This window comes from Drosophila gunungcola, assembly GCF_025200985.1.
Source record: "Drosophila gunungcola strain Sukarami chromosome 3L unlocalized genomic scaffold, Dgunungcola_SK_2 000005F, whole genome shotgun sequence".
In the NCBI taxonomy this organism is placed as follows: Eukaryota; Metazoa; Arthropoda; class Insecta; order Diptera; family Drosophilidae; genus Drosophila; species Drosophila gunungcola.
Window position 1 is genome coordinate 4,420,144 of NW_026453180.1, and position 17,736 is coordinate 4,437,879.

At 38.2% G+C, this 17,736-nt stretch overlaps 1 protein-coding gene across 5 annotated transcripts; it reads right to left on the reverse strand.

Moving 5' to 3' along the window:
- Positions 1–739: 739 nt before the first annotated feature.
- Positions 740–11,867, reverse strand: LOC128259395 (zinc finger and SCAN domain-containing protein 2). 5 transcript variants are annotated; one of them, XM_052991738.1, is made up of 3 exons: positions 11,825–11,867; positions 8,483–9,579; positions 740–5,919 (listed from the first exon to the last, which is right to left on the reverse strand). In XM_052991738.1, the coding sequence occupies exons 2-3, from the start codon at positions 8,991–8,993 to the stop codon at positions 4,565–4,567; spliced, it is 1,866 nt and encodes a 621-aa protein (XP_052847698.1). In that variant the 5' UTR covers positions 8,994–9,579; positions 11,825–11,867; the 3' UTR covers positions 740–4,564. The 5 variants fall into 5 exon arrangements, with proteins under 5 accessions (XP_052847698.1, XP_052847697.1, XP_052847695.1 ...); XM_052991737.1 differs by having other exon boundaries at positions 11,625–11,855; XM_052991735.1 differs by having other exon boundaries at positions 11,583–11,855.
- Positions 11,868–17,736: the final 5,869 nt, after the last annotated feature.

Below are 17,736 nucleotides of genomic sequence, written 5' to 3' on the forward strand. Positions count from 1 at the left end.
GCACTTTTAATGCGTGTTTTCTATGGTCCATTGAATTAACACTAACTGAAGTTCGATGGTTTAATGGGGTAGCATTAATTAAAGGTTGGTAATCATTACAATTTAAAAAAGTTTAATCAGAATACATATTCTGTTCTGTTCTGCGAAAATTCAAAAATGGCTTTAGATATAAAAAACATAAAACATAAAAATGGTTTGAAATATACTTCGTTGAATTTTAAGATATATTCAAGTAGCGTAAAATATTTAAAGACATTTTTTTAGTTTTTTATATATTTAATTGTTCTTCTTTATATAAATAGCATGTATACTATGATAACTAAACTAAATCTTATAGGCCACTAAAAAATTATATTTTTTTTTAGAATTTACAATTTTAGTGTATAATAAAGAATTTTTCGGATTAGACACTACTTCTAAAAATTATTAAGAAATTTTCAAATGTAAAATATATTTTCACATTATACTTACTTTAAGCCCACATTCCAATGAATAACAACTTTTCAACAATTTTGGTTTTCTCTGTCGTTTATTTAATATTTTTATGTATTTTATGTATGTTTATTTCCGAGGCTCTAAAAATAGTTACATGGCTGCACTAGTGTGTGGGTGTAGCTTTAATAACTATGATTCTAATTTATATTCCTTCGTCTCAATCGTGTCATACGTTTTTTTGGATCTTTTTATGGTTTGGTTTTACTTTGTTTGTTTCATTGGGGGGGAGTTTACTCGTGTTGCGTTAATTCTTTGTTTGTTGTCACGTATTTCCATAATGAATTCTTCTGTAATTCCTCTCGATTCGATTCTATTCGCTTCGCTTTCTCCGGTTACTCGCGTGTATATTAATTTAAGAATGGATTAGCTTTCTTTGGGATATAATAGGTTATATGCTCTACATATTTGCCATAAAATCGCACGGTTATGCATGTGGGTATGTCTGTAAAATGTCGGTTAGTGTCTAATAGAGCGTGTGTGTGCGGGGGTTACGGGGTTATTAGATTAGTATAGCTGCTGTTCATCTAGATGTTCTTGTTTTTGCTGTTGTTGTTGTTTTGTGTGTGTGTCACATTCTTTAAAGTCGATTATTTAACTCCTACCAAAGCTGAAACTAGTTGAACATTCTCTAACTAAAAGTAGAACAAGAACAAATGCTAAGTATCAAAAGGAAAAATCTGTGAAATCACCTACGGGCAGCGCCTTAAAATCGCTGCCTGCCATCCAGGAAGTGGGCGTGGCATTGTATTGCATACGTAGTAGTAGTATTAATTATATATCTTTTTTAGCTATATATTCCTGGTCATTGAGTATATACTTGAATTGATCTTGAGTTATGTACTTGAGGGATTCCTATTCGTCTTGCATTGGAAAAATTGAGATTCGGTTTATGATGTATATGTTTACGGTTCGCTGTAAGCATTTATATAAATAAGTTAAATATGTTTACTTATATACGTGGTTGCATATATATGCCGGTATGTATGTATATAATTTTTTTGATGAAGTATACAATATATTGCAATTTTAAATGTATATAACTGTTCAAGTCTTTTTGCATCTCTAATATATGAATATATAAATTAATATCTTTACGTTATTAATCGTTCATTTTATAAAATATCTCACCATGCTCGATTTCTGCCGCCCTTTTATTTATTGTATAATAATAAAGATTGAATTGGTGTCATTGATCTTGAAATTATTGGTGTAGGTGTTAAACAGCTCGAGTCCTCGATTTCACTTTCTTATTAATTAAATAAGACCAAATTGGTTATTTCACTTTAACAAATTTATGTTTTATAAGATAAAATAAATAAAACAAGTACAAGTGTGATAAAATTACATCGTTAAATAAAAAAGGAACCAATTATTTATTTTTTTTTCAGTATTTATTTTTCAATAATTTAAAAATTAAATAAAAAAGTGAAATCGGTAGCACAGCTGCACGTCTGTTTTAAAAGTGTTTCAGTGTTTCAGGCTCTAACTAATTTTCACAGGTGTGGCTTGGGGTTTTACGATTTTGGGATTCAATTTGCCGCGTGTATAAAACAAGGTTTCTGTGTAAAAATATTTTTTGCTTCGCCTCTACTTAATCCATTCGCGTTCTCCTTATTTTTACTTTTTGTCATTTTGTTTGTTTCTCAATTTTTTTTTTTTTGTGGTGTATAATGTGTATAAATAAATCTTACTCATAAATAAATCAATTAAACACTCGCCTCAATATATAATCTATTTATATTCGTAATTATTTCATATATATTTTGAATGTAAAATTGCAAATCACATAATTGTTACCACTACTGTTCAATGGAATTTCTTATATACGTTTTTTTTCAGATTTTCTTCAATTTTTTGTTTGTTTTTATTTTTTTTTAGTTTGCTTATGTGTATATAGGCATTTAATGCTATTTAAAACGCTATCAATAATCATCAATAAAGCCATGCATAAACACGATTTCGAACTATGGCCCTATAAACAATGCGCATAGCACTCTCTGGTCTAAATTCTAAATCTGCCCCGATATTCTGCTGTTTTTCTGGTTTTTCTGCTTTTTTACTTGCGACATGCGGCGCTACTTGGTTATCTACATGGCGCGCACGTATGTAGAGTACGATGTAATAATCTGCTTTGTTGCTATAAAATTGTGGGCGTATGTGTGAGAGTGTGTCTGTGTGGGGGGTTTATAATTAATGGTTTCTTGCTCGTTGTATAATTAAGTTCGAATGGTTTTCAATATTTTGTTGTTACTTTGCATTTACTATTATTAATTTCGATATAAAACTGCCTCTTTTAAATATATTTATTTATTTTGTAATATATTCATGTGTATATATGCTTTAAAAAATAACCTCTATCGCCGTTCGCCTCGTTCATTTCAATTTCTAAATTATGAAATAATTGTAATTGACAATTTAATTAAATTGTTTTCAAGTTTACTCTTTCGGTTTTTTGTTGCCATTTTTGGCTATGGTTTCGGAATAAAAACTACGCGTAAAATAAATACATGTTTTGTGTATATCAATACTTCTCGATTTTTGGTTTTAAATAGAATTACAAGTTTTTGTATTTTTTTGTTTTTTTGTTCGTTAAAAACTATGTCACTTAACTTTGGAATTGCTTTTAGTTATCATTTGTTTTACAAGTGCGTCTTCTACGTCTATCATCATCGTTTCGTCAACTGTTTTCGACTTCCCAGAACTTCAAGGATACTCGCATCTACATGCCAGTATATCCTTTCTTGGAGTATATCCTTTTTGTTTTTGGAAACCTTTGGCTGGGCCAAAGCTCGAGGGGTCGCGGGTACGGGGGTAGTTTCTTGTATAAAATTGTTTTTAAATTTGCAATTATTTATATGTATGTACACGAGTCATCATGGGGTTCTAATGCTAGTAATAAATAACTATTTCGTAAGTACTTTGTTGCTTGTGTATGAGAATTGGGGTCTTAATTGGGTCGCTTCTTCCATCATCCACACATTTTCCTTCCATACTTTGAATGTATTTATTTATGTTAAGTATTGTCCTTGTGATATGTTTCTAAATTGTTTTCTCATTAATTTTAATCATTTCTAAGTAATTGAAGTAGTTTTCTGTTTATCGAGTTAGAGCATAATATGGAAGTAATCTCTTCTTAAACTTGGTTAGAGTGTAAAGTTGCCGCAGCGGTTAAAATGGTTCATCCCTCATCGATCGTCACTATATATGTATATCCGATTTCCGATTGCTAAACTTGATCATTGAGTTATTGGTTAAAAAGAGTCTAAGAGCGAGAGAGAGTGAGATATATAGGGAGTTGCGGGAAGTGCTATAAGTTCACTAATTGATTAGTTTGCTAAGACTTGAACTGAGCTCCGACTCGGACTAAATATCTAGGTGAGTGGGGGGTAGTGGTGACTGTGTTGCTGGGGGTGTATATAAACTCTAGAGCCCTAAAACGATGCCTAAAAGTAGATATTTACCAAAAAACATGCAAATTGGTTCTGCTCGCTAGGTATTAATCATTTAGTTCATATGTATACATATAATTTGCCATTCCCTTCATATTTCTTCTTTTTCGCTCCTCCTCCTCATCCTTCTGCTGTATATAATGCTTATTTGATCTGTGTATATATAGAATTTCTACTTATGTTCCATAATATTCGTTGTGTCAGATTTTTACTATAAGTTACGTTTTGGATTTCCTTCTCAAACCTTTTGTTTTTTGCTTTGTTTCTTTTGCCTCCCACAATCTACGTTCCGTAAAAGTTGCAACTTGGAGAGATTTTTTTGGGGATAGTTCAGAGAGATTATAAGTGAGTAGATATATAAGTGTGTGTTTATAACTGCTTGAAGAAGATTCTATTGAGTTGAGATCCAGTTTTCATCATCATCATCTTGCCTTCTGTTTAACGTACTACTCCGCTAGTAAGCCGATTTCTAGACTAGATTTTGTTTGTTTTTAATTCATATTTTGTTTTTTTTTTTTTGTTTTTAGTATTAATTTGATAAGGGTGCTCGAGTATTGCTTATAGGGTTCTGGTGTAAAGTATCATAGTTGCGGGCAGGAGATGGTTGCTTGTCCGAGTTCCTAGGCCACCACAATGTCCTGGCTGTTCTCATCGCTGTCCAGCAGATCGTCGCCCTCCAGATCATCCTCATCCTCGCCCAAACTCTTGCCCTGATCAATGGCCCCCGTGTCCCGCAGACAGGCCGATTCCAGATGCTTGTTGAGGTACGATTTGAGGGCAAAGGTCTTGTTGCAGCGATGGCACTTGAAGTTCTTGTCCCCCGAATGGGTTTGCATGTGAGCCCGCAGATTGGAGCGATCGGCGAAGGCCTTGCCGCAATGCACACAGGCATAGGGCTTCTCGCCGGTGTGGGACCGCAGGTGACCTTGGAGCAGCCAAGGCCGCGAGAAGAGTTTTCCGCAAATGTCGCAGCTGTGCGAAAGCTTGTGCGTGAGCAAGTGCATGGCCAGGGCGGGCATGGACACATAGGCCTTGCCACAGGTGTTACACTTCTTGGCCGACTGCGAGTCCAGGGAGCGGTGCGTCTGCTTGTGGCGTGAGAGATTCGAGGAGGTGGCATACTGCTTGCCACACTCGCAGCACTTGTAGCAGCCCCTCTTCCGCTTGGCATAGTTCTCCCCACTGCCCGAGGAGCCAGTCGCTGTTGGTGCCTCAGGGGGTTCCGATGCCACCGTATTACCGCCCGAGGATGAGGCATTGCTCTGGGCACTCTTGGGCCGCGGCTGCTGCACCAGTTTGTCCTCCTGCTTGTCCCTCTCCTGCTTGCCCACATTGGCCGCCCGGCTCGCCTTGGTCCGGCCATCCAGCATGTTGAGGCACATCTTGAGGGCCGAGGCCCGTTGCTGATTCTGCGGCTTGCCCCACTGCTGCAGGCCCGATTCGGAGGAGGAAGACATGTCTATGTCCACGTCTGAGCTGTGGTCCGAATTCGGCGGCGTCAGGGGCGAGCAGTTGTTGGCCGCCTCCGAGGAGCCGTTCATCAGGTCGTAGGAGCTGCTGCCTATGAACCGGATGGTCGACTGGGGCGATCGGCTGGAAGCGCTGTTTGATATCTCCTGGATTTCCGGAGAGCGGAGCTGCTGCTCCTGTTCCTGCTTCATGATGGTCACCACGCAGGGCGGGATCAGGGGCGGCAGGCTCTGCGAGAGAGAGAGCAAGTCGTGGGCCGCTTCCGTTTCCTCGACACTGCGACCGCGGTAAATCGAGGCGGCCACTTGTTGCTCTGTCCTCACTCTGTCCCGCTCCATTCGCGCCCTATCCCGCTCTCTCTCCCTCTCACGCTCCCTGTCCCGCTCCCGCTTTAAGGTTACCGGCTCCGGCTGGCGGGGCGATCCACTGGCGCTGGCGGGCGGGGCGTAGAAAATCACCTTGCCATCCTCCGCCGGAGCTCTGCCCACTGGACGGCGCAGCGATACTGTTTTTGTGGGAGAGATACTAAGGTTTAGTACCCGAAAAGTAGCCGGAAACTCATATAACAACTAACAGTCGAGGGGCATCAATTCATCATTATCCTTAAAGTTCATCTTTCACATCACACGCTAACGGAAATCAAAAATAAACTTAACCTCCAAACGTCATAAATGTCAAAGCGACTTGTTGATTTATCAGACTGACCATTTACAGAATTGTCATCATTTACCAGGGATCAGCATGCCAACCAGGGCTGCCTCATCAACTGTGAGCTTCGACATTTCGGAACGATGGAATGGAATCAGCTTAGAATTACCAAAGATTTGCATTCCAGGGGCATGGAAGTTTATCTTTAACATCACAAGCAGATCAAAATAAAAAATAAACTGCTTCTAATCAAATTCAATAATTGTCAAAACGACTTTTTGTTTTACAGGCTGACCAGTTACATATTTTCCTAATAAACTGTGAGCTTTGACATTTGGAAACGACGGAAAGGAATCGGCTTAAAATCAATTTGATTAAATAGGGTTGATTGATTTTAATACCAATAAATTGGTTAGGACTCGATTGAAAAAGGTAGAAAGTACCTAAAACACAAAGTAACCTTTGTGGATTATGCAAAAATAAGAAAACAAAAAATATAAATATAAGTACTTATATATATTAAGCAAGAAGAATTTGAAACCAATTGTTGGTTTACAAAGCAAGATTTATATATTTAATGTTTGGTCTTAATCAACTTAAATAAACATTATTAAATTAAAGCACAAGAAAAAAACGTAGTAAAATAATAAAATATATTAATTTAGAAGCCATTCGGTTTTATTATAAACCGTAAGCGTAAAAGCATCAAAACTATAAATACAGTAAACAAGACATAAATACATTTGTAAAACGTAGTTAAATAAATTAAATAACAATAATAAAAGTACTTAAAACTATGCGTAAATAATAAATATACTGTTTTATTTTTAGTCCGGTAAATAAAATACATATGTACATTCTAAACACCCATGATTTTAATTGGTGCCTTCATCTTACTTTATATTCCTCTACCCTCTTTCTGTTTGTTAAGTTCCCACCTGTAGACCTCAAAGGTTGAAACCTGAAACCTTTAGCTCCTTAGACTGTCTTCATTAAACTACTCTTTCAAGCTCGTCCTAATGTACACATGTTCTTAGGGTGCGTGTGCCGATTGCAAGTCATATTCCACAAAGGACTACCAAAAGGAATCATAAAGGCAGAGAAAGCAGTAACCATAAATGCACATTTTGGCATTTTATGGGACTGAAGCTGGGGCTGACGCAATGTATCCCTTCTCCACTGCGGCTGACCTGTTACGTTCCGAGTTCCTCAATCGATATGACGACCTCATAAGCCAAACCAAGCCACCCTACCACCCAAGCCACCCCCTGCCAACGGCAGTCAATGCCGCTTGTTTGCATTTGCTTCTTCTTCAGCTTTTCCTCAGCTTTTCCACCCGATTTTCCCCAGCACTTTCCCATGCTTTTTCCTTCATTCAAGAGCAACAAGCAACGACATCGACAAGAAGGCAAGCGCAAACATGGAAAATGCCAACATACGCTAAAAAGATTAGCTAACGGCGACAATGTCAAACACGAGCGCTCACAGTGGAGTGTTCCAAATGGAGAAGGGAAATGCGAAATGGGAAATGGGGGCTGTGTGTGGGGTCACCACTGGTGACCCCCCAGCGCGGTTGAAGGACGCTGGCCAAGTGGGTGGCCATAAAATGGTTGGAAGTGCCGCTGGCTTTCGATGACGGAGTGGAGTGGGATCATCGGAACCAGGCTACTAAAAATAAATACACCAACCAGCCAGTCCAGCACACACAAATTGTCGCAGCCACCTGTTCACATTGTTGTGACGCAACTTTTACGGGGGGTGCAGGTGGGGTGGATTCCGGGGGCTGCGAAGTGGTTGGCAGGTCTCACAAATGGAACCATAGCTACACAGAGAAGAAAACTGCTTTTGCAACTCAAGAAAATGTAAAGAAAAGACAAATTTAAAAAGTAGATGTAGAGTTGAAGAAATTAAAGCTTCCAAGAAAGATATTTCAATACAAAAGTATTTCGTACAATGCCTAAACAAAAAACACTTATTTTGAATATTCAAATCAATCAGTAAAATACAAAGGTTCCAAGAACATTTACTTGAAATTAAGAAAAAAATTAAAAAGAGTAGATTCATAATTAAAGATACTAAAGTTTCCAATGAAATATTTTATAATACAATAGCATTTCTCATAATGTCCAAGTCAATCAAAATATTTTAAAATAGATCTAATAGATATATCTCTAAATTAAAAACTGTTTTAATAAGACCAGGAAAACTACCTTTAAAAACATACAAATAAATCATTGAAATAAATAAAAGAGAAAGGGATTTCAGATTTTTGATCTTTGAAATTATACTGGTAAAGAAAATGTTTATTGCCAATGTGGATATTAAAATTAAAAATTAAAATTAAACAAAAAATCTTAAATATATTTGAAACCAAATATTTCCCCCAAATCAGCGTTGGAAAATGTATAAAAAAAACTAACCTGAGGTGGAAATTGGCGCTGCCACAGTTACAGGAGATGCCGTAGTTCCCGCTCGCCGCTGCTTTTCCTGTTTGGAGGAGTTCATCTGGACCAGGGACTGGGCGGCCGACCACTCCAGATGCTCGCAAAGCTGATCCTCCTGCTCCTCGCCCTCCTTCTCGTCCAGATCGATGATTTCCCGTCTAAGAACCGAGCGTGAGGATCTCTTGGCCAGCGATTTAAGTGGTGATTTTCCGCCACCGTTTGCCAGGCCATTTCCATTGGCATTTCTTAGCACCGAACTGGCAGCGGTCACTGGGCTGGACTTCTCCTCCTGCTTCAGTTTTCCCGAGGTCCTGGGCTTTGGGCGACGCCAGCTCTGCAAGTCAGCTCCTGATCCTGATCCCGATCCTGATCCTGCTGCTGTCGGAGCCAATGCCAAATGGGATCCAGCCACATATTTCTTGCTGGCACTTGCATAGGCAATCGTTTGGATCTTGTTGCGATTGGGCAGTATAAAGTCCACGGACATTTTGCAGCCTGCAAAACGGGTCACCGTATCCGGAACCGTTTGCCTTCCTTTGCCAGTTCGAAAATCCGGGGATTCCCCGTCCACTTGTTCGCTCTCTGTTTATTTTGGTCTAGGTTTTGGTTTTCGTTTTGGGGCTTAGGTTTTTCGGGTCGTGGGTCGTGGGTGTGCGGTTTTTGGGGTTTCTTACGCTTAAATTTGTTTTGTATTTACTATGTAGATGTAGCACAACCTTCTTTGTCATCTGCAGTTTAAAATGCTTTTGCTTTTATAGCTATATAGCAGTAGCTGTCCGTCCTTTTGGCTTTCTTCTACTTCAACTTTGACATTGACATGAGTTGCCTTGAGAGTATATTGCTGCGGTTGCTCCTTCAGCTTTGATTCGAAGTCCTCGAAGTCCCCGAAGTTGCGGATGTTGCAATTTTGTGCCCTTTGGCTCGCCGGCTGCCTGGCATCCTCCTGGCCCTTCAAGAAATCCCTTTTAGATTCTACCACATCCGCTTGGCAGCTTGTTTTATATAACTCATAAGCCCGGCTATCTCCGCAATTGAAGGTATTTGGCGTTCGTTGTTGCGTTGCCCTTCCTGTTCTGCAAGTAATGGAAATACAGGTACATTAAATTCCACTTATTTACCTTACCGGTAAGACTGTGCACAAAGACTCTGTCACATTTACATGCAAATAATAGTTGTTTGGCTTTTAAGGGACAAAGACAAAGGTGGGTCTTCGAAACATGCAGCTTATTAAAATGAATGTTCGCTGGTGGAAGCGTTATTTAATGCTTTACTCATACTATAAAACAATGTATTCAAAAATATACAAGATACAATAAAGATAAAGTATATACAGCAGCGAAAATTTAAAAATACAAATTATTGTTGTGGTTCAAGTTAAAGGAGCTATAAAGTATTTTAAATTAAAATTAATATTAATAATACATATTTACTGACATAAATATTTATTTGCTATGCATTTTTGGAAATGTACAAAATAGCAATAGCGAGAAAACAGCAAGAGAAATAATTCTAAAAATATAAATTACGGTTGTGAGTCAAGTTTAAAAGCTCTAGTTTCTAAAAATAGCAGAACAAAGTATTTAATATTTGGAAAAATATAAATTTAGATAAAATCAATTTGGTGGGATAAAACCGTTATTTCATTTAAAGAAAAGGTATTCTAATCATTCAATGTTTTAAATTGTAAATTTGAAAAATCGTATATGATAGTCTTAAATGTTCGCTTTTTGTATAAGCTTGAACCCCTTAGTTTTCTGAACCCATAAAAAGCAAGAAATCGTAGCTGGAACTCCTTAGCAATTCCTGATAGCCCATTAGACCACCTTGCCGTATCGCTACCCCATAAATCGCAGGTAAATACTCTATGGCAACCATTAACTGCACACTCCACCACTTTCCAAACGCCTTGCACTCGAAAAAAAGAAAGCAGACAACTAAATTGCATAATTTAAACGGCGATTAAAGTGCGAAAATTGTAAACAAATTCCTGCAGTTGGCTGGTAGTCATAATATTTACATTATAAATGCAGAAACCGCTGTGCAATCAACAGAGGGGAGCACAATTTTCCGACGAGGGGGTGGTGGTTGGTTTTGCCAAGAGGGTTGGGGAAAATTTGCAACACTTGATTACACTTAATTGATAAATTGTTATACTTTTTGCACTAAATTGCATGGTTTGTACACGGACTGGCAGTTCATTTTCTGTGGGAAACGGTGGAGGGGGCGGTGGGAGGGGGAGGTTCTGGGCGGAAAAGCTTCCATTGGAAGGTGGCGCACACGCACGCACACCGAAACTATCTATCCCTATCCCACGTTTAAAAATGGCGCATACACTCGCTGCCATTGTTTAGGAAATGCACTAACCGAGGTTCTACAGAACTCAATGGGTATTATCCAAGCGTATTATCCTCGCAAATGCTGGCCTGTATTTTGGTTTAGTCGTATCACATGTTGAATATACTATTAGGTAATGGTTTATGCTTGCGGTATTTGGAAAATCCTATAAATTTTCCTCTTTTTTTCCGCTCGTTGTTTTTAGCAACAACAACTTGTTCACTCTGCACTTGTCGAATGTTTTGTGAATTGAAATTGAACGGTGAAACTCTCAGAGAGATGTTTTTTGTAAGGAGAGAGAGAGAACTGGAGAAAGAAAGATAATACGGCGCACTCGTTGGAGCTTGCGATCTCGTTACTAAAAATCCTAATAGCGAGTACATGCAACAAATAGTCAACTGTTGGTTGCCTTAGCCTACCTCACTGTACCACCCCCTTTCACCCCTTTCTTTCTTTCTCTCTCTCTCTCTTTTCAAACTCTCTCGGTTTTTCTTGCTCCTGCTGCACATAAACAATGCGAGATTTTTATTGCATACTTTGCAGCTGCAGCAACTTATACACACACATATAAAAGATCTATATGCAATATATCACATTGTCACATGCAACACTAAAATCAAAGCATGCATAAATTGGTTTGTAATTTAGTTTGAGTTTTTCTGTTTAGTTTTAGCTCTACAAAACAAAACAGGCATACATCTATAGCGGTTATATGATATGATATTGTGGGAAACTCTCGTACTCGCTCTGATTTGTGGCTTGTTTTTTTCACACACGCACTCACAGTTTGCTCTTTTCGTTTTCTTATTATAGTTATAGATTTTCCTTCGTTTTTTTTTTGCTGTTTTGCACTTGGTCACGTAAGTTTCTGGACTTTTGTTTTATGTATTTTACAGTTTATATTATTGTGGTGCGGTATTGTGCTTGGCTATATTAAACTATGGACTTGTTTGGCCTGCCGCTGTGCGTCAGTTTTTGACGTACCACTCCCTTCTACTGTGCGCTTGGCATTCGCAGCTTTTCGCTGGGTCTGCCGCTCAGTTTGCCATACAGCATATACATATATATATAGAAATCTATATATATGTGTGTGATTTACAGCGAGTGTGCGTGATTTCGGGTCAACACCAACGCACACCATTAAAAGAGGGTGTTATTTTCGGTGGCCAGGGGGTGGGTTTTTGGCCTAGTGGTTAAGTTTTTACGGTTTGGTAGGCCCTTCCCATAATTCCCGGCAAAAGATCCTAAAGCTTGGGCCATATTTCGGTGATTTGTTGGCTAGCCATTAATATAATATATAGATCCCACACAAAGACACAACAAGTAGCCAGCAACACCAGCCCCTAGCCGCCCAAAAAAAAAAAAAACACCCAAAAACATGCAACAACCCCAAGAGAGTATGTGCAAAGCGACTGCGCAGTTTCTCTATATTTTTGTGATATTTCTCGCAAACTACAAGCAGCGAGTCACAAATACTATCGCAAAAGGGCATATCCTGGCAGGAACTCGTGCCACACACACTTGTGGATTGCCGAAAATTATGCAACAGCACCGCATTTGGAATGGAGAGAGGGTGGTGAGGGGTTGAGCCACAGGGGGCCGCAAAACCGGGAACAAGTACCTTCCATAGAAACCCGAAAAGCCGGGGGTGTGTTTTGATGTCTGCCACTTGGCTGCCAATAAATAAAACCAAAAAAAAGAAACCTCAATCCCAAACCAAACCAAAAACCTGGAAGTCCGAATTTCTAAGGGGTTCCAGCATAGAAATAAATTATAAGCTGCTCCAGCTGTAAGCGTTTAATTTGGTATTGTTTTCATTCTTCGGTTGGCTTTTTTTATCTTTTCCTTTCGGTTAGGTTAGATAGACCAAATATTTAGCATAGTTGACAACTGAAACTTTCCGTTGCTGTAGCTGTTGTCCTTTTTAACGTTCTGAGGTTTTTGGGTTTATTTCGTTACGTTTCGTTTGGTTTGCTTTCATTTGGCTTGGCTTGGTTTGGTTTGGTTTGTTTGCACAGGCCGAGATGCGAGACCGAATCGAAAGGGGGCCAAAGGACACACACAGAACGGCCGCAAGGACTCCATGGCCCGTGGCCCATTATTGCCTCCTCATCCGTTGGTTGGTAGTTCCCCCCGTTTCCCCATTTCCCCAGTTCCCCCCACCCGAATCCAATAGAGTCCCTTGTGGTTGCTTTTTTTTCTGTGGCATTGCTGCTGCGTTGACATCAGCGCTTCCGCTGCGGGCTTCCTTATTATTCCTGTCACTAAGCCGCCCTTTAAATTCGCAATGAATGCCAAACAGCGAAACAGTTAAATGTTTTTTTTCGGGGTCCCGCTGTTGTTCGAGCCACGGAAGTGCAACACCAACCAACCAAGCAGGCCAACAGACCAACAGACCAACCCAGAGCAGACCGGAACAGGATGCACACAGAGAAAATAATGCCCTCGTTTTTATGAATTCTATTTAATTACTAGACATTTTTTACACCGCTTTTGGTTTATGTGTATATATAATAGAAGTGTTCTTATTCAATTTTTAAAAAAACTAACATTTAAAAAAATATTTATCTTATTTATTTTACTATCTATAAGAGTTTTTATGGAGCGCAAAACAACCAAAACTTAAAACTTTCAATTTACAATTTACAAAATACTTGAGAAATATTTTGGATTTTAAAAATTATTTTAATGCTCTTAAGAGTTTTAAAGTAGTGCAAACCTGTATTATATGAAAAGTAATTTTACCTATAACAAAAATTTGATTTTAATTTTTTTTATCAACTTTCTCAGAATTAAACGAAATAAAATAAATATTAATTACAGGAATTCCAGAATAAAAAAGTAATAAACAATCTGAATAAAAAGTTATAATTCTAATAAATAAAATAATTTATTTGTAGATGTTTGGAGGTTGCAGTTTTTAGCAGAACTTATATTTGTTCAAAAAAGGTAAGAAAAATACATATATATACATTTTATATATTTTACGCTAAGGTTAAAGTAGTTAAAGACTCACCAATTTCAAACCTTTTTTATAGTGTTTAAATGGTTTTCGCAATCGGGTTTTGGTTTGGGTCCTGGCAATGCTACAGGGAAATGGACTGGGAAAGGGAGTGGAAACAACCGCAAGGTTACCCCGGCCAAAGGGTTGCTGTTGCTGTTGCTTTTGCTGCTGCCATTGAGTTGGCTATGATGTCCTGATGTCCTGCCGCGTCGTCGGCTGCCTTCGCGGTTACATTGACCCTTTTTCCACGGCCGCCTTTTGTTGCCGCTTCATAGGCTTTCTTTTCGTCAACGCTAATGGAGCTTAAAAAGTTGTCAAAGCGGCGCGCGGGTTTTATATTTTAATTTCAAAGTGCCAAAATAGAAAATGAAATGGAGCAAAAAGGGCAGGGGGATCAGGGAATGGGAAATGGGGAGTCATCAAAAGGACTCGCAACAAGGCATCAAATCAACTGGGGTTCTGTCATCGCAAATCAGACGCGAAGTGGGCAAAAACAAAAGTTGAGGGGCGGGGAGGAGATCTACATATATATATAAATATATATATAGTCTATAGTCTGGGCAGGCAACTCCTGTTGCCCATTTATTGCCATATGCTGACAGTGTTGCTCGCGGGTAGCGATGGGGGCCAATTTGAGCTGTCATAAAAATGTACAACAACCCGGCTACAAAGCAAACAATGCGACGAGTGCCAACAGCAACACAAAAACAGCAGCAACATCATCTACGGCAGCAACAGCAACAGCAATGGCCGCATTCAGCAATTGTGCAAACAAATTGCTGTTGCACTTTACTTTTATTTTACGAGTGCGAATGCCAGAGCTTACTATTCCATTTATTTTTTTGTGCCGTTGACGGACCAAGGGTGTCCTGAAGTCCTGGAGTCCACCACCAGCACCACCCCAACCAATTTGCATTTTACTATCGCTGCAGGTTTTTATAGTTGTTGCTTTTGCATTTGCTCTTACTTTTTGATGCCTCACTCGGGTTTTGGTATCCTTGTTCTGGTCCTGGTTTTATTTGCGGCCCGCAATTTTCCATCTACCGTGCTCATCTCCCGTCCGCTTTTGCGGAATTCTCTGGTCATAAAGTTTACTTAACATGCCGCTGACGCTTTACTATTTTTTCTCCTGTTAGAATTCGGATTGCACAAGTCAAGCTCCTTTTGGCCAGATGGACGACAAATACATGGGCAAACAAGGACTCAGACTCCGGCTCACAGACACAGAGACACAGAACACAGAAACAGATGAAGGAGGAGCATATTCTCCGGCATTTCTAATGTGGCATGTTATGGCTAGCCATTAATTATATCAATTTCTTGGCGAGAACTTCAAGTAAACAAAACCACTTCAATGGCGGCTACTCAACTTGATTAGTTTGATCAAGAGGTAAAGCTCACTTTCGTTCAGATTTATTGCCCAAGAACACTTTGAAATATTTGTGAAATGCATTTATTGTCGGCGCAGCTGCATTTTGTAAACGTCTTCAGGCTACTGTAAGTCCTTTAAAGATTTATTAAAATTTGTTGTTGCATTTCTAAGAAGGAACATTCTTGAATGTTTCAATTTTGTAGAGAGAAAATTAAGAACAAACAACCTAAAAAGAGTTTAGGAGTCAACTTAACATATAATATATATAATAAAATTATAAATTTATGCAGCTTTATATTTCAAAAACAATTTATAAAAATTTATTAAATTTAAGGAAAATTTCATAGTTATCCAAAATTCTTTAGAAGCATACAGTTGTTACTATTAGTAAAACAAAAGTTTGTATTTAATTTATTTTCTTAAAATGATTATACAGGACTAAACCTTTCATTGAAGTTTAAATAAACTTCCAATAAAAGTGAAAGATCAAATATTGTTTTTATAATCTTCTAATAAAAAATAATTTATATTTACAACAGCTAAATCAATCCATTTATTGAAACACTCAATATTTTTTTCCAATTAAATGTTCCAATGTACAAGTATTTCAAAACACACTCTTGTAAAGTTATTTTTAATATCTCCATTGGAATCTCTATCACTTCTCTGCTCCCGCCAAATCAAAAACCCCCTCAAAACGAGCTTACAAACACTCCTAATCCATATTCCATCAAATTCCCTTTTAATACAGCAAACTCGAGAGTAAAATATAAACAATTTACAGCCACTTGCTAAGGTGAAATTTATTCAGAGTCCCATTCAATCGCGATGCCACTAAGCTCACAACACGGTGCTTTTCCCTCCTTTTTTCCTGTAGGTATGGAATGGGTTTTCCCTCTTTTCCGAACGATTTACGAGTCTGGCCTGGGTTCTATGTTATCCCGGGTATCCCCTGCATTTTACAACATTTGTATTTATTTGGCGTCATGAGTTTAAGATGTTGTTGATATATGTTTACCGTTGGGTGACACACACCCACACCCGTACACTCCCAAACACACCCTCACACTGAGCAAGTGGCAACTGCTGCAGCTACACATAAGTAAATTAGGATTTATGCTTTGTTCTATTTGAGCGCTGCAAAGCCATAAACGATTTTTTATGCACAGCCACTTGCTTTTTGCGCGCATTGGAGAATGGAGAAGCAGTTCGCACCTTGCCGAATACGATTTACGACTTTCAGCATGTGAGAACGTAAAATTGTTATAAATTTGCATGTGCAGAGGGCGAAAGAAGCAGGCGTCTCTAAAGAAGCAACTACGTCTCACCACTCTGAAAAATAATGCTTAGAATCGCTATGAAATTTACTGATTCGCCATAAAACTAACCTGAATCAAATTTAAAAGTATAAGAGATTTCACAAAACATTTACAAACATTTTATGTTTTATTACCACTTGTTTGGTCTATAAATAAAACAACAAGCCTTGAATATAAAAACACACATTTATAATAGATTGATTCACTTCAATGTTTTGAAATACATTTTTAGACTGAACATAAAGATTTTAAACACAATTAATAGTGAAGACAAAAGTTTTCGATTGATTTGAAATCACATTTTATGGATTTGAATGAGATTTTTCTTAAATACGTTTTTCAAAAATAATAAATGCCGAACTTGTTTCATAATTATTGCATTAAAGCCTTTTGAATTTAAAACTTGAAAATGGCTTTATAATTATGAAAAAAAACGTAACTCAAGTTTATAAAAAATAAGAGAATATATGAGTATTATGGAAATCTTTTATAATTAAACCATCCTTTGGGATTTTGCCCCAGATATAATTAAATTGCATCAATTAATTCTTTAAGTCTTCTTTTCATACGATTTCAGTTCGACAAATATTTCTGTTTTACTTTAGATTAATTTTTACTGGAATCGTCAAAGGCTTATAAATTTAACAATAATAGACTAACGTATGCCATTTTTTGTTCAGTGCTTAAGCAAAAACAGCTTCTTTGGCGATGAGGAGGCAATAAACCCAACTTACGGCCAAGATCAATCGCGGCGGCTTGAGCCAGTTAATGGCACATGAAACTGAACAACAGAGGCACTCTGCAAATCGGCGGCTGACAAAGGAGCAGCTCAGCTCGGCCCAATTCCAGGACGAAGGATATATATACTACTATATGTTCGCCACTCTGTGCTCCCAGCGCCAAGTGAGCGTAATTAATGCGCTCAAATTTATCAAGCTGCATTAGGGCAATGAATGAAACCTGTAACTCATTTTGTCACCGAAAGTAAACAACATAGTCAATGCGATGTAAACTGTTGCTAAGCCATCGCGTGTGTGCATATGTCTAAAAGTTTTTCTTCGTTTTCGTCTCAGTCACATTTCCCTATTTCGAGACCTATTCTTTGCCCCGTGACCCACATGACTGACACTCCGCGATGACGCAAATCTTAAAGCCGAACGAAAGCCCCCCGAAAAACACTGAATACAGTAGTAGTATAGTA